The sequence below is a fragment of the Ictalurus furcatus genome, chromosome 23 (assembly GCF_023375685.1).
Source record: "Ictalurus furcatus strain D&B chromosome 23, Billie_1.0, whole genome shotgun sequence".
Taxonomy (NCBI): domain Eukaryota; kingdom Metazoa; phylum Chordata; class Actinopteri; order Siluriformes; family Ictaluridae; genus Ictalurus; species Ictalurus furcatus.
In genome coordinates, this window is record NC_071277.1 from 2,210,751 (window position 1) to 2,233,397 (window position 22,647).

At 38.2% G+C, this 22,647-nt stretch overlaps 1 protein-coding gene across 4 annotated transcripts; it reads right to left on the reverse strand.

The window, feature by feature from the left end:
- Nucleotides 1-2,289: 2,289 nt before the first annotated feature.
- ezh2 (enhancer of zeste 2 polycomb repressive complex 2 subunit) lies at nucleotides 2,290-22,647 on the reverse strand. 4 transcript variants are annotated; one of them, XM_053611062.1, is made up of 21 exons: nucleotides 22,384-22,647; nucleotides 22,183-22,284; nucleotides 18,884-19,007; nucleotides 18,211-18,339; nucleotides 17,979-18,098; nucleotides 17,783-17,903; nucleotides 16,172-16,345; nucleotides 15,764-15,866; nucleotides 14,916-15,079; nucleotides 14,737-14,834; nucleotides 12,452-12,689; nucleotides 11,528-11,694; nucleotides 10,479-10,573; nucleotides 10,338-10,378; nucleotides 9,610-9,735; nucleotides 8,954-9,132; nucleotides 8,631-8,726; nucleotides 6,934-7,015; nucleotides 6,774-6,854; nucleotides 6,086-6,170; nucleotides 2,290-4,167 (listed from the first exon to the last, which is right to left on the reverse strand). In XM_053611062.1, the coding sequence occupies exons 3-21, from the start codon at nucleotides 18,998-19,000 to the stop codon at nucleotides 4,107-4,109; spliced, it is 2,277 nt and encodes a 758-aa protein (XP_053467037.1). In that variant the 5' UTR covers nucleotides 19,001-19,007; nucleotides 22,183-22,284; nucleotides 22,384-22,647; the 3' UTR covers nucleotides 2,290-4,106. The 4 variants fall into 4 exon arrangements, with proteins under 4 accessions (XP_053467037.1, XP_053467034.1, XP_053467036.1 ...); XM_053611059.1 differs by lacking the exon at nucleotides 22,183-22,284 and having other exon boundaries at nucleotides 22,532-22,647; XM_053611061.1 differs by having other exon boundaries at nucleotides 22,237-22,647.

Sequence of the window (22,647 nt, forward strand, 5' to 3'; positions counted from 1 at the left end):
TGGAAAGGATTTGCATTTTCTCGCCAAGTGGAGGAAACACGTAGTGTAGGAGGTGAAAAAAGGTTCAAAGGTTTGGGCTGTGTAAATAGATTTTTCTTTCTTTTTTTCCCCCCTCTCTCTTTTTTATTATTTTATTTTATTTTATTTTATAAATAGCAGGCCAAAATGGCAGCAAGTTGGACATTGTTCAAACAGAGGAGCAACTGGAACCTGTACTTTCGCAGTAAGATAATTAACGTCACGTAGTCTGCATGGTACATTTGTTTTTGCACGTAGCAAGAACCGTGCTGTTATTTTTTCAGATCCATCCACTTCCTTTATCCTACACAGGGTCGCAGGGAGCCTGGAGCCTATCCCAGGGAACTCGGGACACAAGGCACAATATCTCTCACACACACACAATTTGGAAATGTCAATCAGTCTACAATGCAGGACCTTATAAACAGTTTATGTTGATCTTAAACATAATTCTGCATACCTAGCCTCCTCTTAAAATGACATTTTAGGGATATTTTTAAGGTGTGAACCAGAAGAATATGACTCCCCGATAGCACTCCTTCTCTTTGACGTCTCTCGTTGAAAGATACAATCCGTTCACACTTGATGAGATATTAGGCTACCGAGTCTGAGCTGAGCGTATAATAAAATAATGTGATGAATATAGAAAGCTTATTTTAGTTTTGTTTATTACTTTCAACAATATTATCTGTAAACATTACAAACCAGCACCTTGTACAATCAGAGGCAGAGAGAAACAGAGTGGTCACAAACCCTCAGGGAAAGAAAATTTTAAAAAATAAAATAAAATAAAAAAAAAATGACCGAAAGATTGAATGTCTCAGAAGAAACATGCTGGTGAGGAGTTCTCAAACTCACACTGAGAAAACCGTCAGAGTTTTACTTGGCAAATCACAGCAAAGTCTTAATAAATTACAGAAAAGCCAAACCTACTTTCAGAGTCTGCGAATATAAATAGTGACTGTTAAAGATCTTCACAGGCGGGTGATTTGAGGCGGATCTTATTGCTGTGGTTTTATCACAACTTCTTCTATTAATATTCAGCTGGACTGGATTTCATGGGTCATCCAACATGTTTGGACTTGTTTTAGCAGGAAAATTCCCACACCTAAGGTGTGGTTTTAAGTACCCTTTTTTTTTAAAACTTATACAGAGCCACGTTCAGCATGCAGCCTTGTCGTCACACCGTTAGATTAGCACCGTTCACCTTTCATTCTCCCCAAAAAATTTAAAAATTCCAGTAAGTTAACACTAAGCATTGCATAATAATCATTCATTATACTGTTACATGATTGATTACCATCACTGATATAGTCCAGAGGGTCTCAAACTCAGGCAGGGAACTTACTAAAACGTGAATAATAACATTCTGCCTATTTATTAGAAGCATAGAGCTTTTTATTGTTCAGTTCCCCACCGACATTAGATCCACGTTTATATTATGTATAGGACTTCCTTTTAAGTTACTAGGGTTTAAATAAAACCATTCGATTCAAGCGTCCAGTCAAACAGGCTAATAGCAATAAATATAATAACTTTCATAATGGTAGGTTGTCATTTCCAACACTAACAAAAAAAAAAAAAAAAAAGAGAAAAATCGCAGACCCTCGTGCATTTTGACAACCTGTATGCTAGTAACTATTTATAACGTCACAGTAAAAGCAGTAGATTAAATTTTTACCAATTTCCTCAGTTAACACCGACTCCATGGCTCATTGCTAAATTCTTAATCTATTACTTCATTCCCTAAAAAGTGATTGAAATTTTCCTCTCAGCAGTTATAAAAGAAAAAAAATAAAATAAATAAATAAAACGGTCTGATCAGAGAAGAAATTCTAATCTCTGTGATGCCCCAAAGCTCAAGAGAGAAAAAGAACAAATGATGAACCTACTAGCATCCAGACATCAGGACAAGGAAGTGTCTCTTTCACTGCCTCAGCATTCGGTCATTCTAGTCTAGGCACGTGGTCTGGAAGAAACACTGAAAGGGGGACTATAGCTTTAAAGTATAGCTCTAAAGGCGGTGCTCAATACATCTGTTATAAATAAATCAATGGCTTAACAGTATAATAAATCATTAATCCATACTCAAACATAGCAGCCAATTTCTTCCAGAAATTTTTTTTTTTTAAATTGAACTATTAAGAAGAGACCTTCGAGAATGATTGAGCACGTTATCGACTTTCTTGTGCCCTTCATTGTGACTTTTTTATTTATTTTTTTTTTTTAAAGAATGACCCATTAAAAAAAAAAAAAAAAAAAAAAAAAAAAAAAAAAAAAACCAAACAAAACAAAAAAAAGAAACTGTGCCAGTACATAGTGGATGACCCAATAGTTAACAACAGGAAGACCTTACTGACTGTCCAAACTTTTCCTACCTACAGTGATGGTCTGGCAAAAAGCTGCTCAAATGACGTGGAGATTTGTAAAAAAATAACAAAAACAAAACATTGAAAAAGTTCCCTGACTCCATTTGAAATCTTTGTTCATGCTTACAACAAACTCAACACACAATCACCAACATTATAGGACAACTAAACAATTCAGTGTAATTTCAAGGCACCGCAAGTTAGATACTGTATCTATACATGTTTTTCGTCCTTTTTTTTTTTTTTTTTTTTTAAATACTTACGTTTTTCATTTATTTTACAGAAACTGGATGCGTTGGCACTCCAGAAAGTACATGATACCGCTGTAGATGCTTGTGATGACAGACAAGCAGAGAAAGTGACTTTGGTTTTCATATGGATCAAAAACACCACAACTTGATGAAGACTGGTGGAGGATAGTGCGTCTCCGGTTTATTAGGCAGGGCTGATTTATACGGATACATCAAGATGCATGCAAGCATGCATGTGAAAGGGTTCATGGAAGGAGTCTCGAGTGCCAGCGCTTTGTGACCAGCAGTAGTAGTAGTAGTAGTAGTTGTTTTGGAAACCCTTCATGACTTTATACTTTCCGGTTTCTCACTAATGACTAGCTATTTTTTGTTTTTGTTTTTTGACCTATTACCCTAACAGGCTGGGGATGGTACGACTACTCATAGCTGCTGTAACAAATGATAACAGGAATTAACTTACATGGTTCCACAACATTAGCTGCAAATATAAATGACTAAAATGTACAACGTGTTACAAATAAATAAAAAATTTTTTTTTTTTTTTAAAAATGGTCATGACTAGCAAACTGCAGTAGTACTAGAGGAATAAAACACTTTGGCACATGCTATTTTCTGGAAAATATTCAACTTCAGGGGAGTAACAGTAAATCCTCTTCATGTCAGGCAGCACATCATCACCCCAATGTTGAGTATTTCCTAGAACAGCACCTCCCCAAGTGCTGTATACCCTACTTATACAATCATCTGCAAATTATTACAAAACAACGAGTAGTAATAGTGAATTCTCTGGAAAAAAAAATAAAAAAGTGTGGGTTTAGCTTAAGAGAGAAATTTTAGCATAATATGTGTCCCAAACGTAAAAAATACAGCGTGAACAGCAAAATATCTCCATCACCTCCAGTACGTTGCTGCCTCTGTACTACAGTGAAATCCAAACCCTTGGAACTCTTTTTTTTTAATATTTTTTGGACATGCACCACCGACCCTGGGTGCACTCGCTCATATTATGTGCAATTATTCGTGCACGATGTCTGCAGCTTTGCAAACCCAGTATAAATCAGCCCATATACAGATTTAGTACCTAATAAACTGGTGCTGAACATGTGGTTTACTGTCAGTTTGGTCCAAAGGTCGAGAGACAAAAATTCTAATAAAAAGTTCGGGAAAAGTGGAAAACAAACAGCCCGTTAGACTGACGGATCTCTACTAAACTTGAAGCTGTAAACAAGTGAATATTCAAGTTGCTGTTAAAAAGTGAATTCCCAGAGTAGGCCTGTTGGTCGAGAAAAATAATGTCAGAAAAAGACTGAAGTATAAAAAACTACTAGAAATATCCAAGTTGGCAGATCACCTTGTCCTATAAAAAAAAAAAAAAAAAAAAAAAAAACAGTATTGAAACGTTTTGAAACGGCATGTGGACAGAAAATTCCTGAAGAGCGTAAGGCATTTGTTCCAGAGGTAGACGGATTCATGGAATTTCCATTTCACGTTCGATGCCCACATACTTGAGAGCGTCAGCTTGACTGTATCTAAAAAGGAGGAAGAAAAATTATGTATAAGCTGAGAATGCACAACAGAAATATACGGTGTTATTTGTTTTCCTCCACAAAATGTTTTGGAGTGGGAAGAAATTCCATAAGCAGGTATTCATCCAAGTTTTATTTCAGTGCTTTAAAAGTTAAATATCACTGTGATTAGCTCGTGCATGTATTACTAGCATTACTTGAAGAATCATTAGCCAAGTCACCCAAGTAAACTTCTCTACAAACGTTAGCTAGCTGTGTTAGGTTGTTGGATCAACCTGTTTGGAGAAGTTCTTTTTAGTCGATGCCTAGTGGATGCTACACTAAGTCGAAACCTCAGAATTGCTGTACCGTCCACTACACGACTTTGACGGCGTTTTGCTGTTTTACAAACGTAGCAGTGTGTACTAGGGATGTCGGGAGAACCGATACTTCGGTACCGATACGGTAGCGACATTGTCAGAACGTGACGGTACTTGTTTTTCTGCAGTAGCATAGGTACCATTGGTAATGAAGATACCGGGGTTATAATTCTTCCGGAACTGAAGGGGGCAGCAAATATGCACAAGTGTTTTAGTCGGTCCACGAGTGGTAAAGAAGAAGAACGCCTAACTACCGAAGACGGCGACAATATTAGCTCCGCCCTGACTCGCTGAGAGTAAAAGAGAGAAAAGGTAGCAACGGTTTCCGGTGTGCAGCCGATGCTAGCGTTCATTTCAAACAAAGCGAGGAAACGCCAGGAATTTGACGAAGCACCTGAAAGACGGTCCTATATTATGTTTGTTTGAAGCAGCTGCATTGTTGCCGTGAAACCAGCTCATGTTACGCTCCATGTAATGTTAGCAATAGCCAGTTATTTGTTAACGACGCTAACGCATTGCAATGTTATAAACTACCTCCTAATGTTCCACCATGCATCGCCATTCAGCCCGTGTCCCGTCAGCTAAATGTAGCCTCATGTCGCAAATAAGTATTGAACTGTTCATGCTTTTACTAAATCATTGTGGCCTGCCACCATATCAGTGAATTTAAACTAATGCTTGCATTCAGAGTATAAGGGGTGTGCGCACCTTAGCACTGTTTTATTAGTCACTGTCAGACAGGGTTTGATAATTAAAACACCTCTCTCTCTTTGCCAGTATTAGCCAGAGGAGGATGTCCTCCAGGAGTTTTTTTTTATTTTTTTGTAAGAATTATATATTATATATATATATATATATATATATATATATATATATATTTTTTTTTTTTTTTTTAAACCACACCATGGTATCGACTTTGGTATCGAGTACTTTTGGTGCCATCAGTACCGACTACTAGATCTTTGGTATCGTGACATCCCTAGTGTGTACACTACACAAGCAATGGCAGACAAGACTCACGCGATACATTTACTTAGAGAGATCCCTAAAGAACCACCTCTGAAATACAAATCCTTGTGAGCGGTCCAATACAAGACTATCAATAGTAACTTATGATAGTAACTTAGTTTCTGCAATATTTTCTGATGAAATAATAAAATAAAAAGTATTAACCAAAATGTGGAGGGACAACTGATTGGTTAGACTCAGGCAGCAAGGACAGTCTATTCTGCAACTGGACAAAGACAACTGGAGTTATAGTGAAAAGAAACACTTTTATACTGTGCGTTATCAGGAAGCGTGTGGTGGTTGTTTATGTTTCAGCATTTGGGTGCGACATGCTAAATCGTTTCTTCTAGAAGCATTGGTATTGTGGTCACGTGTGCATTCAGTACAACAGGCTACGCTGTTATATCAAAGCTCTACCATTTTAGCGGCCACGGAAACACTTGTCTGGAACATGTGCGTAGCTTCCTGCCGAGTGAGCACTGAGATTGTGATTATGATTTTTAGGATGTGGATATAGTGTAAAGAAAAAAAAGTCAAAGCTGTCCAACACTTACCTGTAGTCAAAGAAAAGCTCCTCCCCGGTTTGTATGGCTCTCTTGGCAAAAATGCCTATTCGGTGATCCCCATTAACCATCATAACTGAAAAGGAGGAAAGAAAGAAAAAAAACATTGAGGCTAGATCAGCTCTAACGTTTACTATTAAAGGATCAGCCAGGATAGGTTTGATGTCTTACATTTGAGTCCTAAATTTCGCAGGCATATAGCACTGTGCAAACCGCATGTCTAAATCAGCACACATTAACCTTTAAAACACTTGGCTCAGTAGTTTGTACACAAACGCTTCTGCAATCAAACTGAAACCACATCATCCAGATCGTCCGTCGGCCTCTATCCAAGTCTGAGGCTCATGCAGAATGATCCTTTTATTAGCTTTATTATTTGTGGACACTCGACTGAAATGTTTCTCATGACTTTAAAAACCTTTAGATCTGAAGGTGTATGATTAAATGTTTGAAATCGGTGTTGTACAGAAAAATATAATCGTGCCAACGTATTCATTCCTTTCATTAGAAAACTAACATTTCATTTAATTTCTACTGACCGCCAGAGTCAAAACTAACGAAGCAAGCTTCAGAAACTAACACACACCTTAGTTGACTGACTTTTGGTGTAAGGGGAACACCGTGTACATTTTATTTTTGGCCAAACTGTACCCAAAATGCAATGTTTCAGACGCCTCACCTTTTGCATAGCAGTTGGGGTTGACGGAGTGATTGGCGAACCTGATCTTGTTGCCTTTCCTAGTTGCATCAACAACAAAATCTGCAGAACAGCCCAAATGTTAAACACACAATGCACAAGAGCACAAACTTGCAACATGAGAGGGGAGAAATCAACCTACCGTTGTTGAGGTTGAACAAGAAACTACACATGTATTTGTCATAGACCTTTCCTCTGCGGTCAGCCTCGTCCTGGGAGATGATCTACGGGAAACAGAAATAAGTAGAAATACTGAACAAAAACGCTTAACACTTCGACATGGAGCTTACTTAAAAACTCAAACACCACTGCATTGCAGAAATGAGGTCTGTAATAATGAACCCAAACGAGCAGCTGAGTTATGGGTTTTGAGTGAGCTCGGAAAGACGGCGGTTTATATTTACCTCCATTTCAATTCATTGCTGAACACCGTCCTTCAAATGTAGGCTACCGTAACTATGCTAACACCGAACCACATTTTTCAAGGGTTCAGCCATGTGTGTTATAGACCTTAACATCTGGCTACACAATCTGACCGGTATCTGAAAGTAGTTCAAGAAATGATCTGCTGTTATTTCTGCTCATAGAGCAAATAACCTTACTGTTGTGCAGAGTTCAAAATAAAAACAGTCAGGACGCTATAATTGATCGGTCCGTTCAGGATTTCGTGATTCTGCGATCACAGAAATTAACGCAAGATCGAGCAAACTCTGCGACGTTCAGAGGAGCTTGTATTTTTCAAAATTACTGCAGATTTCCCACAGGTCTAGTCCAAGAGAATTCATGCGACGACATCACACTGCACATTCAGCCAAATCCCTCTCCGATTCACGTGCACCGAACACGAGTACAGCTAAAAGGTCTCGTTTACCAAACGTCACCGCAAAAGACAATTTCATGCGACTGCGGTTTCACCGATTCGAGTAGTTTTCCACACACACAAAAAAAAACTCTGAAATCCTGTGTGGACTAATGTACTTTTATTATTTTAATCCTGCACGGCATGCATTTTGGTTTAGCCCAAAAAATATTGGATAATTAATTTCAAATGCTATATGACGATGATTAATATTTGATAAAACACACTAACGCTACATTTGAGATTTAACGACAAACAATTATTGCAAAAGGATCTTGCAAAAGAACAGAACTGAATGCAATGTCATTGGTCAGTTCAAATTCACTCGATTAGGAATAAAAAGTTATCTTGTTAAAAATGCACTAGGATGTGCAATGTATTTAAAAAGTTATTGTTTAAATAATATCTGCTACGTTCTCGCTACTCACTCTTTTCCTGCGTTGGACCCAACGGCAATTATCTTTTTCTAGGCAGTGATAACTGGGTGGTTAAGACATCGTACTACAGCTTAGAAGGTTGTGAGTTCGAATCCCAGCACCACCAAGCTGCCACTACTGGACCCTTGGGCAAGGGCCTTAACCCTGGACCGCTCAGTTGTATAAAGAGAGAAACGCAAGTTTCTGTTTTTTTGTTTTTTTTTAAATACAGGAGTAACTGGCTAACCTTACCAAGCTACTTTGAGTGTTAGCCAAGGTCATACAGTCAATCACGAAATTTAGCTAATGCTGGCTGCTTTTGCTTATACCACTTCTTTCACTCACATTAATTTGCTAATTATAATATCATGAACATACCAGAAAAACGGTAAACAATTGTCCAATGGGGGTGGGGTGGGGTGTCATTTAGAACAAGACATGGCTTTGCTACGTAACCGTCAAGAGCATGTTGGAAAACGCATGCACGTTCATGAAGCTCGACTGTCCAACACTTAAAACCGCTGCTAACGTGCGACAGTAGAGCTCGCTTTTAAAAATGCTCACCTCTCCACAGTACTCCGAAATGAACTCGTTCTTCTGAACCGGCTCTTTGATGAAGATGCCCCATCCCGCCACGTCAGATGGTGCCAATAGTAAGTGCTGAACATATCAAGATTGGATGAGAGAGATCTACTATAAACAATGCAATTGTGTGATGATAAATCACAATCTTGATCATTTTGTTTATATTGTGGTTTTCAATCAATCATTCAGAAACATTATGATTTGATGAGGATATGAAGTCATGTGCATTCTGAGGTTATGCGGTTGTATAAGAAGAGCACAAATATGTTATAGAATTTATTATTCATTTAACGTCTTTGCACCTTCTTGGCTCCTCTCTGAATGCTGCAGTTCTTGCATGAGACATTTTTGCTGTCCCAGTGATCAGCAGCTCCGCAGGTAAGACAGAGGTCAGGGTCGCACTCACGCACGGCCAGGTAACACGGACACTGCTTTGTGTTACACTGAGCCTTGCAGCGGCAGCCCGGGAAACGGTTCTGGCCTGCACACAGCACGCAAATCATGTCTGAAAAACAACTTCATCTACAGCAGTCTAGAATCTAGAAGCGTGATGTATCGTAAAGACGACAAAGCTTTAACGACCCGTTAACGTTAGTTCGAAAACTATTCCGTTACGCTACATCGGTACAGCTAATTGTAACAAGAAACATTTAGTAGTGCAGCATGTGTTAGAATATGCCACGAGATACTGAAAACAGGGTGCTCGGGTTTTAAAAGTTTCCCCACAATTCTGCAGGATTTAAAAAGCATTAAAGCGGTTTCCCCAAGCTAAATAATTGTAGGCTTGTGTGCCAGTTTTATAAGGTGTTTAATCATTATAATCAATTAGTTCATTCAAATCATTTTACAGGCGTTTGGGCATCTTTAAAACGGAAAAACGTTACAAACAGAAACGATATACTTAAGACCTATCAAGTCAAATCTGGTCTTGACAAACCGTGCACGTGTTTATACTCACACTCTGAGCTGCACTGGCAGAACTTCTCACAGAAGTTTTGAGCAGTGACACAGGGGCAGGAACTGTCACATGGTTGCCTCGGATGGTCACACGGCTGGTAATTGTAGACGTGATTGGACGAGCCATCTGTAAAGAGGACAAGGTTAAAACCTTAGCCGACACAACAATCCACAATTTCTGCTTATGGTACCCTTGACATGATTTTGTATACCAATCAATTAGCTGAAACCCAGCCTGTTGGTAATTAATCAGTACGTGACTCATTGATACTAGGCTGACTGAACAACCGGTCCAAAATGGCATCATACTTGGTATTTACAATCCAGCTGCACTGATTCATTAAACTATGCATCACAAAGAGGCTGTGCGTGAATGGAGCCCAGTAAATGAGACATGGCATCTGTTTGTCTTCGCAAAAGAGGTGTGACTTCCCACTTCTCAAATCTGGTTGCACGTTACTGAATCACTTTGTATGGTACTGAAATGAAACAGCTCTTATATCATACGGTATTAAATAGTCACTTGCTTTAGCTGCCTGCTGTTTGAAAATGTGATTATCATAATGGACGGATTTTCACATAGTTTTGGAAGGACAGACAGGCACTGCTAGGACACGATACGAGCAGAGCTTTACAGAAAAACTATAAATCAAGTCTTGTGCTGTATTATGGCAAACTAAAGAATCCACCAAACAGTTCAAAGTACAAAAAACAATGAACAATACAAACCTTTCTTTAGCTGGATTTTTCGACAGTGTGTAGCCCACAACCTACGGCGGAGACGGAAACGGTTACTTTCAGTTGAAATACTACAGGTGAACCAAAATAAACTAAAAGGATGCAAGAGTAAGCATCCTCTTACGAACATGCCTGTGTTTCCTCTTCTTCTTTCTTGGAGGTGTGTCTTCATCTTCAGCAGGTGCACGTGCAATGATGCTGGATTCCTTTACCCTGAACTCATATACCTACAGGGTTCATACACATTTTTTTTTACCAATAAATTTCCATGACTTTTCCGTGACTTTTCCATGACGTTTGAGGCAAATTTTTCATGACCATACAGTTCCTGGAAAGTCTATGTATACATGTACAATAAGAATAAAAATGAATGTCAAAATAACTAGGATTAAACCAAAAGTAAAATAACTACAGTAAGGCCAGTGTGTATTGAAGAACGTTTACACATCTATACTATAAACGCCATCTTCTGCCATTTTATGGAATAGAGCCTTAATAGAGTGGAAAGGAATGAGAAAATATCTATGAGTGTTAACAGTATTTGGGTTTGGACTGACATAAGGGTAAGTAAATAACAGAATTTTCATTTTTACGTGAACTTTTGAGCACAGACCTGTCAAGAACATACAGACTACAGCAGTATCAAAATAAAATGGTTGCAGACACTTGGGGGTTTACTGCTAGGCAACCACGCTCACTAAATCCATTCACAATATGCACACATTCATTCTTAATCTTATGCCTGATACACTCCACTAAAGTTTGTCTCGTCACGCCGACAATAACGCATTACGTTACATGAATCGTGTAAATGTTTGCATCCCTGGATATTACTGTTGGCCGTTTAACGTCTGTCGTAAAAAACAGTTGTCAAATATTAAACGTGACCGATCGCCTGAACATTAAGTATTGTTTAACCAATATTAACAATTAAACATATATTCTATTATACCGGTATTTGTGAAGCAAATTTCCACGCCTTTTCCAAAACGTTCCGGGTTTAGTTATTTTTCCAGGCCTGGAAATTGCGATTTTAAAATTCCAGGACTTTTCCAGGTTTTTCCATGACCGTACTAACCCTGTACCTAGCAAATAAATGTACAAAAAATTGACCGAAGATGGATTGTGTGCAAATGACTCGTTAAAATAAGATGGATTTGAAATCATACTGTCATACACACCTGTCTGCAGGTCTTAGAGCCAATGAGGCGAGCGATGGCACAGAAGTTGTCGTAGTAAGTGCCAATGAGGACGCGGAAAAGGGAGGCCTCTGCGCCACTCCAGTCCACGTTCTCAGGAGGATCGGGGATCTTCAGTTTCACAGGAGTCTGGCAGCGGGAATTCGCCTCTACACACGGACCAATGTGAAAACTTACATAGAGTGCTTTAAGTCTAATGAAATGTGCGAAACAATTTAAGTTATAAAACCTTTACGGTTCTAAGAGTTAACTTTTTTTTTTTTACAGTAATTCAAGTAGTAGGTCAAGAAATAGTCACAAATCACAAATGTCTTTACTAATGCAGTAATTTAATTAATGCAAACTTGTGAACCGTCTAGAATTTTCTATATTTCTGGATAAATAGGACCTGAAGATCATCAGATTTTCACACAACTCCTATACGACAAATAGACAAAGAGAAGCCAATTAAACAACTGAGACAGAACTATTATACTTGGTCATTTATTTATTGGGAAAATTTATCCAATATTACATATCTGTGAGTGAAAAAAAGGGTGTGAACCTCTAGGATTAGCAGTTTAATTTGAAGTCAGGTGTTTTCAATCAGGTGTGAGTGAGCGCCCTGTTTTATTTAAAGAACAGGGATCTATCAAAGTCTGATCTCCACAACACGACCAAGTATAATAGTTTTGTTTCGTTTGTTTAATTGGGTTCTCTTTATCGACTTTTAGGACTGATGTTTTAGGTCATATTTATGCAGAAATATAGAAAATTCTAAAGGGTTCACAAACTTTCAAACACCACTGCATCTGCATGCTATGGTCTCTGATCCTCATGCTTTTTAAACGCATTTCGTTCTAAATTGTGTTCTAAACGTATTAGAAGGGGAATTTACTCAGTACACAGTATTCCTTCACCCCATACCTGAAGAGCTAGTAGTCTCATCCTTCTTGTCCTCATCGTCTTTATCGTTGCTGTCGTTGGTGTCAGTCCCTCCCTCTCGGTCGCTGTCCGTGTCTTTAGTCTCTGTGTTCACTGTTGGTGTACTTGGCCTGCTGCTGCTATTGGCAATTCTGCCTCTGCGTCTGGTTGCTGAACGTTTCAGCGGGGTTTTTGCTCGCTCAGCCACCACACCAGCTGCATACTCCTTCACCATGCTGTCCTGATGTGCATTTCAGATTTTGTTGAGAATAATTTATGTCCAAAAAATAAAAATGGAGACACATGATCAGTTCATATGTATGGCCCCAGTTTGTTCTGTTATTTTCAAAACTTTCAATCAAATTTTTATTTTACTGTGATGGGATTTTTTTTTCCTTTTACATTTTATCCTCTAACACCATGGTTCTCAAAGACGGATAGCTATGGAGTATAGAAGTATAGTTGGGGGTCCACAATTTTTATTTCAGTACGATCATAACCAATCAACGTTATACCATCAAACTTATATTTATATATAGCAAATTTAAGCATGTTTGGTCACTTGACTGAATGGGTTTAATCTTTAATCATTCAAAACAAGTGGCCCTTAAATAATCTCTACTTAAATCCAATGACCGTTAATATAAAAATGTGTTTTCTGAACGTTCAGGAATAAAAAAGATCGATGTCTCCAATAAATATCCAGAATAAACTGGATAATGTGATTTTTTTTAAAAAAATAGGGCTGGGAGGATAGGTTTATCTCCTGAATCGATACCATCACGATACTTGGGTGCCGAATCTGTACTGCGATTTTTGTTAGTCTTAAAAAAAGCAAACAGACATCTCACCCTGCAAAAAAAATCATTTCAGGGAGGTAGCTTCACCACCCCCGCAACCCCATCTCGCTTCTACATCTATATCATATACACACTCCATTAAGGAGTATTTTGTTGGCAGTCTCAAGGCTAATAACTAAATGTAACATTAAAATATGTATTTGTACATATGTAATGTACTTCATATGCACTATTATAATATTTCTTATTCAACTCATGAAGTTGTTTTTTCATTCAATTACAACTTCAAGCAAGTCTACAGGGAGTTTGGCCTTATCACGTAGGACATCAACAGAGTAGCTCCTTAGCAGCTAGCCAGCTACTTTAAAGAACATTAGCTATGCTAATGAAGGAATGACACCTGTTAAACTCACCTCAACATGTCTTCTACAATCATTTAACCCACCGTGCGAAATCAAAAAGTCGCTGTTGCAAACAGTGCAGCGAGCAAAACAGTTTTTGACCTCTATTAAGCAGGGGTACACTTTAGTGTAGTTTGGGGTGAAGTGCATTTTGTGTTTACTTTTTTTTTTTTTTTTGGGACACTACAGTGTTACTGAACTACAGAGGCACACTGAACTGATAGATGAACTGAAGAGAGAGGAAGAGGGCGACTGTAAAGCCCTCCCACAGAGAAAACCGACAGGTCTAGTTAGCAGAAAGAAACACCAATCGGGATACGTGTGCCGTCACTCTCTCGCTACGTCTTGACACTCGTTCTCTCAGTGTCTGCAGAGCCCGTCTACTGTTACAAATATCCTGGTCTCTCGCTCGCTATTAAATAAATAAATAAAAAGACTATTTCCAGTATATTGTATATAATTCGCGGGCGTCAGGGAGCCGCCATCAATATGAGGGAGACTCCCAGAACTTTTCTCGTCCGCTTATAACGGATATGACGCCATGTAGATGACGAATACACTTTCTCCTTTATTGGAATACAAGTGGTAACTTCTCTCCGCCTCGTCACCTTAGCAAAGGCTAAAATAAAGCAATTTAATATAGATTACATCAATTCTGGGAGGGAAAAAAAAATAAAATCGACTTCAAAATCATTAATAAAAACAACAAATATTGTGATCGTTAAGTCAATCGATTTTTTCCCCCACCCCAATTAATAATGAGCCTAATATTTAAACAACAAAATTAAGTTAATAAAATAAATGTATTCTGAGGGGGGTACATAAAATTTTCATCTAGTTAAAGGGGTCCCTGGCTGCAGACCTTTGTAGGTCTAACATACCTAACTTGATCAATTTTATGTTTTACTGTTGGCATTTTTCGTCAGTTCTTGCATATGGTACAACACTTTATATACCGTTTATACAAATGTGGCTTAGCACGCCAACAAGTGTTGATGTACTTCATGTAGTAAGGGGCAAAACCATGGGAGCATATACAGGCATGATAATTAAAGTGACATTGTGATACACAACAAAGTTTCCTTACTTGAACCAGGTACATGTAGCAATCAATGCCACATGGCTTGCTGTCCACCATATTCTCTAAGTTCTTGCGTTTGTATGTGTTTGGAGTTGCATGAAAAGCTGTATAGAGAAGCACAAACATCCACATCACAAACCCTCTCTCTCATTAAGACAGTGTGTGGAAACAGAGCCAAGACTCACGGTGAAGGAAGCAGTCGTATTTGAAGCAACGCCGACAGAAGAGCGTATGGAAGGAGTGCAAGCTCTGCTCTCTCTGGACTGATTTGGCGTTTGGGCCGTCGATGTTGGGCGTGCACTCAGGGGGAAGGGTGCCTGGGAGCTGCTGCTCAGTCAGCTCCTTATACCTGCACACAGTTTAAAAGTAGAAAGCTTTACTGTTTGTCATTATGTACCACCACATATTTCACCTCATCGTGCTTGTCTGAGAAGTAAGAGCTTATATGTGTGTGTGTGGGGGGGGGGGGGGGGGGGACATTACGGAAAACATTACCAGCAGAAAACTAAAAATCTTCCAAAAATATTACTTGAAATCTGAGAGATGTTGATTTAAAACACTGTTTCCTCTGCAGCCCCTGATCCAATCACACTGCCAAGTATTCAGTGTATTCTCAGCTTGGGAGAAACCATTTTAAAATGAAGCACTCGTACATATCTAAGGACTTAACAAGTAGCTTGTTTTAGACTTATGTCTTTGTTTCTATTGATGATATTGAGTTTAACTGAGAATGATATCGGTATCATTTTGAACTGAAACTCTTGCCTCTATTATACTGACCATATCAGCTAATAAAATCAGCTATCAGAATTTTTAGCACATTAAAATTAAACTAAATATATTTATGACGGTCGCAGACAGATATAATCGCAGTAAGACTTTAGGTAAACTCTCTCATACTTTACTGTTATGTGAAATAGCAACTTACCATACTTAACGTGATGCCTCACAATGAACCACTTCATACTGAACTAACGTGAACTATTCATGCTGCACGAACAAAACGATGCCGTGCTTTTGCTTGATGACTTACTTCTCTTTGAGCTCTTCTGGTGATCCTTTATCAGGGAACATAGAGGAGATGGCATCAAAGATTTTCTCAGACGGGAACTTTTTTGAAAAGTCACTGCTTCGACCTATGACGGCGATAACACCACACCGTACAGGTTTAGGAGCCATATGACAGTTTAGGAAGTAAAAACAGCACAAACACAACACTGACAGCACTTAGCTATATATGTGATATATTTGTCATACTAGAAATCAGATGAACATAGCACTATGTTTGTACTGCCTCTAAAACCAGCACCACTCTTGTTCAGTGTTGCTGTAATTCAGCAGATTTTCTGATACGCCAATATATTTGATTAACGTCTGAAAAACCGAAACAAAATCAAAGCTCTTAACACGGTCGTATTTTTAAAAAAATGTCAACACTTACTCGCGGAGTTAAGAAGCTGGTCCTTGCGAGGATCTTCAGCAATGTCTTTTGCGTCACAGTTGTCTAATTTGTAATCATGCTGGTCCTCTTCGTCGTCATCGTCTTCATTGTCACTGTACTGATTGAGAGCGTTCACCAACTCCACAAAGATCTCATCGTTTATAAAGCCACATTCTGTAGACCAGAAATATTTTGCCAGATTACAATATGTAGAAACCATGGCAAGTGAAAACTAAGCAACTACAGCAGCAATGTTTACATTCAGCCTAATAACCCAACAATAATTTCACTGATTATTCGATCGAAATAAAAAGCCTTTAATTTTAGAGTAAAGGACAATTACGTTCACGTCCAAAACAAGAGACGGATAACCTGTTTAATAAGGCAATAAAATGGAAACGGAATCACAGCATGAACCTTGGAATTAAATTATTTTCACAATCAGAATCTTTGATAAAAGATTAAAAAGAATTAACCATCATGGAATAGCAATAATCACTATAATAAATAAATAAATAAAAAATAGCAAACGTTTCCTGTAGACACCCAACGCAACGTTACAGCAACATCGCTGTGGTTATAAGAAATATCGCGCAGTGCTGTTGAAATATCAAATCTCATTGGCCAGAAGATGTTTATTAATTGTCTATAACAGCAGCTCTGACAATAGTTTCAACTGTAAGGTAAATCACAGATTGAAATTAATGCACTTACTGTAATACGTTCTCATTTCTATAGGGTGTCCCAAAAGTCTCCATATATACAGGAACTTAAAACATTTTAGTAAATGTAGCTTTTTTATATACACATACACACACACACATATATATATATATATAAATGATTTGTAATGCCATTTCTTTGTAAAAACACATGGAGTCATCTCTCCCCCTCATGATGATCTCATGTTAACATGGCCAGTGTTCTGAATGAATTGCTTGTCCATTGCAACCTTGCGACAGCTTCCCGATCCAGTCATGATTTCAATACGTTCTTCTTTTGTCAAAGGCATTTTTAAAATTCTATCAGAAACAAAATCTAAGATAAACCAAGTATAAAAATTTTGGAAGACATTTTGACAAAAACTGTTAATGTACCCTATACATGGAGACTTTTGGGTCGCCCTGTATAGTAACTATTTCATAGGGACTTGTATGGTGGACGTTTCGACAATGTTAAATGCAACAATGAAATGATGCAAAAAAAAAAAAAAGGACGCTGTGGTATAATGGTAAGAAAACACATCAGGACATGCTGTTACAGGAAACTTCTCAATTTCAACGTGCTTGAGCGGTACTGTGTGATGTGTTTACTGCGTACATCTTCATTAAACGCTTCATCTTGGACGGGGCCACTTTGGTTTGAATAGCAAATTTGTTGATGTTTTGGGAAATAGAAAAACTAAGATGATTAGGAAATATCGCAGGCAGGTACCAACAAAAATATCTGCAATAGTGGGTGTTTCACGCTAAATTGTTCCACAACGGTATTGACCAAAATTCATAACTTAAACATAAAAATGACATCCTTTAGACCAGATCAACTGTTCTTACCACACGCTACTACGCTTAACAGGAAAAATATTACGTAGGAGAGATCTTTAACACGAACCTCTATCTCCGTGAACTTTGCCATCGTAGTTTTTAATAAGCTCTTCAATAAAAGTGCCATCCTGGTCCAGGATCTCGTCTCCCATATAAGGGATGTTGTGCAAAACAGTCTCATCTTCAACCTACAATAAAGTACCTTGATTAGGTCACAGTGAAGGTCTGCAATCAATTCATTATTGGCTGATGATGTACTTTACCATGAAATTTTGCTGGAGTGGTGACCAGGAATACATCACAGGTACAGAAGCTACAGCATTCAAGGTTTTAAGAGGAATGACTTGTCTGGAGAACTCTGCAAAGCCACTATCTACTGTGCACTGGAAAAAAAAACAAAAAACAAAAAAAACAGGAGTCATGTAGAATTGTAAACACTGCAATCTCTCAACACTACGTCTGAAACGTTTGCTGAAAAAGAGGTCGAGCGCTAACCTCTCTCGTTCCACGTAACGAGCTCACGGGTGTCATGATGTGCACTGGCTGAATCCGCCGTAGTTTCCACTCCTGATTGAGAATGTCAGTGCGCTCTATAATCTTCTGTCTGTTGGAGTTGAACATGCTCTGTAGTGGTGGATAAAAAGGCAAAAAAAAGAAAAAAAAAAGCGCTCCGTTTAAGCACGGTTCCATCATTACTTACATTCTCGTTACCATGAACACCAGCCATGAATATAGATGACTCATATTGCTTTATGTTAATGATGAACAAGAAACATTTTGGTCTGGGTTTTCATCTTTCAGTGTGAGTCCAGCTTGAATTTTAAAACACGAATCACAAACTAAACAGTTTCCAGATGTGTCTTTTCGGGTATTTTAATGATCGTTTTACCGCATTCACTACGCTATTCCCCCACTTTACCGTTACACGTACGTCCTGGCTGTTTAGCAGCCGTTATCACCAGGTGGGTAGGACACAGACTAGTGACAGACCCCTACTGACCCCAAATCAGACTCCTTGGGATTCTTCTGCCTTCCAGCTGTATTAATTAAATAGTAAAATAACATTCTAACATCCATAGAGGACATACTTTTGAAAAGATGTATTTCTAGGTATAGTTTCTAGCTATTATAGCTTATACAAGTCATTCTATGGTTAGAGGAGTCCTACCTTAACCTCATCTGCTCTTCTGAAGCGTTTCAGCTGGCGTAAGCGCATGTACTCGGACTTCACTCTCCTCCTCCAGCACACTGGGCCTTTCTCCGATTTCTTCCCAGTCAAGCCCATGGTTTCCCTACAGAAACACAAGCATCAGTTTAAAGAAAAAAAATTACAGGAGAAAATCTGCACGCAACAGCAATCTGTTCATGTCTGACCAAACATACGGGGAGAGCTGCATCTCAGCACAGGCAAGACGTGAAAGACACTGACTAAGTGTGAAGTAACACAGATGAATTCACAAGTACAACATTCATCAAGTTCATCAAGCTTAATCAGAGCAACTGTTCAGTCTGCCATGTTTTTGCAACTTTCACAGAAAAGTCAACTGGTGAACAGATTCGAGGGACTGACTTCTCCAGAAAAGAAAAGAAAAAAAAAAAAAAGAATGCATCTTTCTTTCCTTCTTCAAATTTGCTCAAAATGGCAGCCTTATAAAAAAAATAGTCCCAATTCTGCCTTCTTAACAGGACAGTCAATTTTGGGAGCACAAACACTGCCCAAAAAAAGCTGTCTACCTATGCACTTCTTCCCAACGGAACAGAGCGCTAGGCATCATTTGAAGTTTGCAATATTGTGCACGTCGTTTAGACCATAACGTTGCTGAATTCTCATATCTAATTGAGTAATTTCCTATAATAGCAGCTCTGATAGTAGTGATGGCTGCAAAGCAAATGACAGGTTGATATTCTGATATATATTACCATGTCTACAGTAACAACTCGTTCACAGGAACTTATATCTCATGCTTCACATAATACAAGATAAACAGCCTCAAAATAAGTTGTTTAAGAATTAAAGACATACAAATTAATGATAAAAACGCAACTTTCTTTAGCGAGAGGTTTCTTTAACGTCCAACAAGGGAGTCTCCAGTGCCAGCTCTTTATAACAGTTAGGTGTAAATCTGTTCCTTTACATTTGTTTTTTGCATTTTCTGAATATCACGCTGCATCCCCCCCCCCGTCTCATTAACTTTAAGAGAACATGAGGAAATGACTGTTTATAACAAGTCATCTCTCAAACTTGTTTTATGGATGTCGATTATTTTCTTACAACAGCACACCATCATGCTTTCTCAAAATTTTCTTGTTTAAAAAACAGACTTAAAAGAATAAAAAAAAAAATTAAAAATAAAAACCTCTTTGGCCACTTCAGATTAGAAGACATGAGAAAATCTGAATTATATTTATAATGTATTGAAATTGATTTGTCAATTCTCACTTTTCAAATTTTGTTTCAATAAACTTTAAAATTGTAGACCGGGGATGTCAAAACATACGGCCGAAGGTGTCCAATCCGGCCCATGGGATGATTTGAAGAATAATATAAAATAATAAGAAAAGCGTTCGTTCAAGGCAAAGAGTTGAACTGGACTATAAGGAGCAGAGGTATCAGAGATGTTCAGAAGCAGCCATTCAGATAGATAATTGATAAACAGGCTACAGATCTCCCATCTATTCTTAGAGAATTGAGAAGATTTCTGTTGCTACTACAAGATGTCACATAGTAATGCTTACTATTACACTGAACCCAACTCAACCTTCTTCTGTTTGTCCAGTGAGCCACCAGAGACCCAGAATGAGATGCACTGCTACAGAGAGAAAAACACTGGAAGGATTCTGGAACCCAATTATAATGAAATTACAAAATTAAATTGTTAAATTAAATATTTTAAAAAAATTATTTCAGTTCTCTTAATTTGTCGCCTTGTCAATGAGTTGTTTTGGGGGGGAAAAAAAATATGTCTCAGTATTTAATCTGTTGTAACCTCCGTTGGTTATTTGTCATCACCATCAGATGAAGGTTTTTGTTCATTTTTGAAAGAAATTTTATTCTTTGTTTCAATTTATTGTGTTAATAATTAAAACTCTAACTGAACTATACGATGTGATTTCTCGTTGGTCTAAGAGCATCGGTGATATACGTTTAATATTAAAAAGGAGGGGTAGAGAATGAAGGATTCCATGAATTGGATTTCTCATAAGTGTGAAAACAGGAAAAAAAAAAAAAAAAAAAAAAGTGTAGAGAATGCATTTTATCACTTAACTCCTTTACCGAACACCACCGCTAGATAATCGAGGACTGTACACTTTTGCTGGACGGATGAAATTAAAATAGCATGCTTTTCAGTGTGTGTCTGACAGAGTTGACAGAAATTAAATCATGAAGTGAATAAAAAGAAAAATGCATTTTCATAAAAACCTGTTCCCGTACACGGTTCATCAGCTGAGACCTTTGTCTACAAATATCAATTTCTAATTAACGCAGTATTAAAAAAAAAACAAAAAAAAAAACCTAAACTAACTTCTAAAACACATCTTGCCCCTTATCTTAAGAATCAGTGACATAAGACCAACATGTGTTCCGACAGGCTTAACATGAACGTGCGATTTAGGGCTACATGAGGGGAAAACAATAAAATTAAGAAGCATTTAGGAGCATAGAGAATCAGAGAATTTCCCTGGATCGTGATTAAGAAATCAACTGAGATTTGCAACTTTAGAGAGGGGGGGGGGGGAAAGAGATATATACATTAGAAGAAGGTGGTGGTTTTTGTTTACCCCATAGTTGCTTGCCTGCTTTCAGACAGATAAAATTAGCTGTGTTATTAAGAGCAAACTAGGAGCCAGATGGCTGTTGCTGAAACAAAAACCTACCCAAAGGCTTTGGGGAACATCACCATGGTTAAATCCTTCAACATAATGAAGGATAAGCTGTTCACTTTCAACTCCAGGAAACGTCAAGGGCAAAACCAAAATGTCAGGCGAAGCAGATATGTTATGTAGTTAATGTCAGTGGATATGAAATGATTAGAAAGTTAAAAACTAACAAAAGCCCGTTAAGCCAACATTCAAATTATGACGGATTCTCAAAGAGTGCCATTCAGGTCTAACAGACAGACAAAGCAAACGAAAATGAACGAACGTTTTTAACAAAAAAAAAAAGAAGATGATGATAAAAGAAGTAATGTAAGGAAAAAAAAAGAGAGAGAGATTTCAGCTTGAACTAGTTCCTGAGTCAGTTTCTTCCTCCTTAACGCCACACTACAACATTAATTCATGTTTCTGCAAAGTGTTCCTTAATAACCTTGACTTTTCAGTGCCGGTGTAGCTGGAATTTTGACTATTACTTCAAAAAGCAGATTATTAAGAACTTGGTAAAACATTTACGAAAAGCTTTTATTATGGAGGTTATTCTCTTCACAGCCGACTCTCCCAGAACTACTTCAGTAAGGTTACCTGGCTAACCTGATTTCGCTACTCCAGCTGTAACCACACGGCGCTTCCGTGTGTTTGTCATACCTTCAGAAGTCTAGTCCACATGAAACACTCAGATATTCGGGGTTCAGACTGTAAACGAAGCCGTCGGATGTAGATTAGCAGTTAGCTAAGCTAAACTAAGCTAAGCTAACTCGGCTAACTAAAGCTATGAAAGAGGCGTCGCTTCACCTCCGATACCGGCAAGCTCGCTAAACAAAGCCAACAAAGCTCTTTTCGGCCCGGTTTCCTTTCCAAGCTCTCCGCGCTTCGAGGTCCCTTCGAGTAAACTCTGAAGGAGATAGTTAAAATAACAGAAAATAAAATGAAGTTGTCTTACAATGTTCAATATTTCCGTTGCTGTAACTATTCAAACCCGCTTTCTCTCCGCTCTCTCTAACTCCGCCCACTTTGGGGGCGCTACAGAATCCATGAGCGCCAAAACGAATTAACCAA

What these genes read in the sequence shown, in the direction of transcription:
- ezh2 (XM_053611059.1), bottom strand. Translation starts at nt 19,000, where the DNA reads ATGGGCTTGACTGGGAAGAAATCGGAGAAAGGCCCAGTGTGCTGGAGG. An exon ending in AAAAATCCAGCTAAAGAAAG is followed by an intron (nt 9,736 to 10,337) that starts GTTTGTATTGTT and finishes TCCTCTTTACAG; the next exon opens with ATGGCTCGTCCAATCACGTC. An exon ending in TTCAGAGAGGAGCCAAGAAG is followed by an intron (nt 8,727 to 8,953) that starts GTGCAAAGACGT and finishes TGATATGTTCAG; the next exon opens with CACTTACTATTGGCACCATC.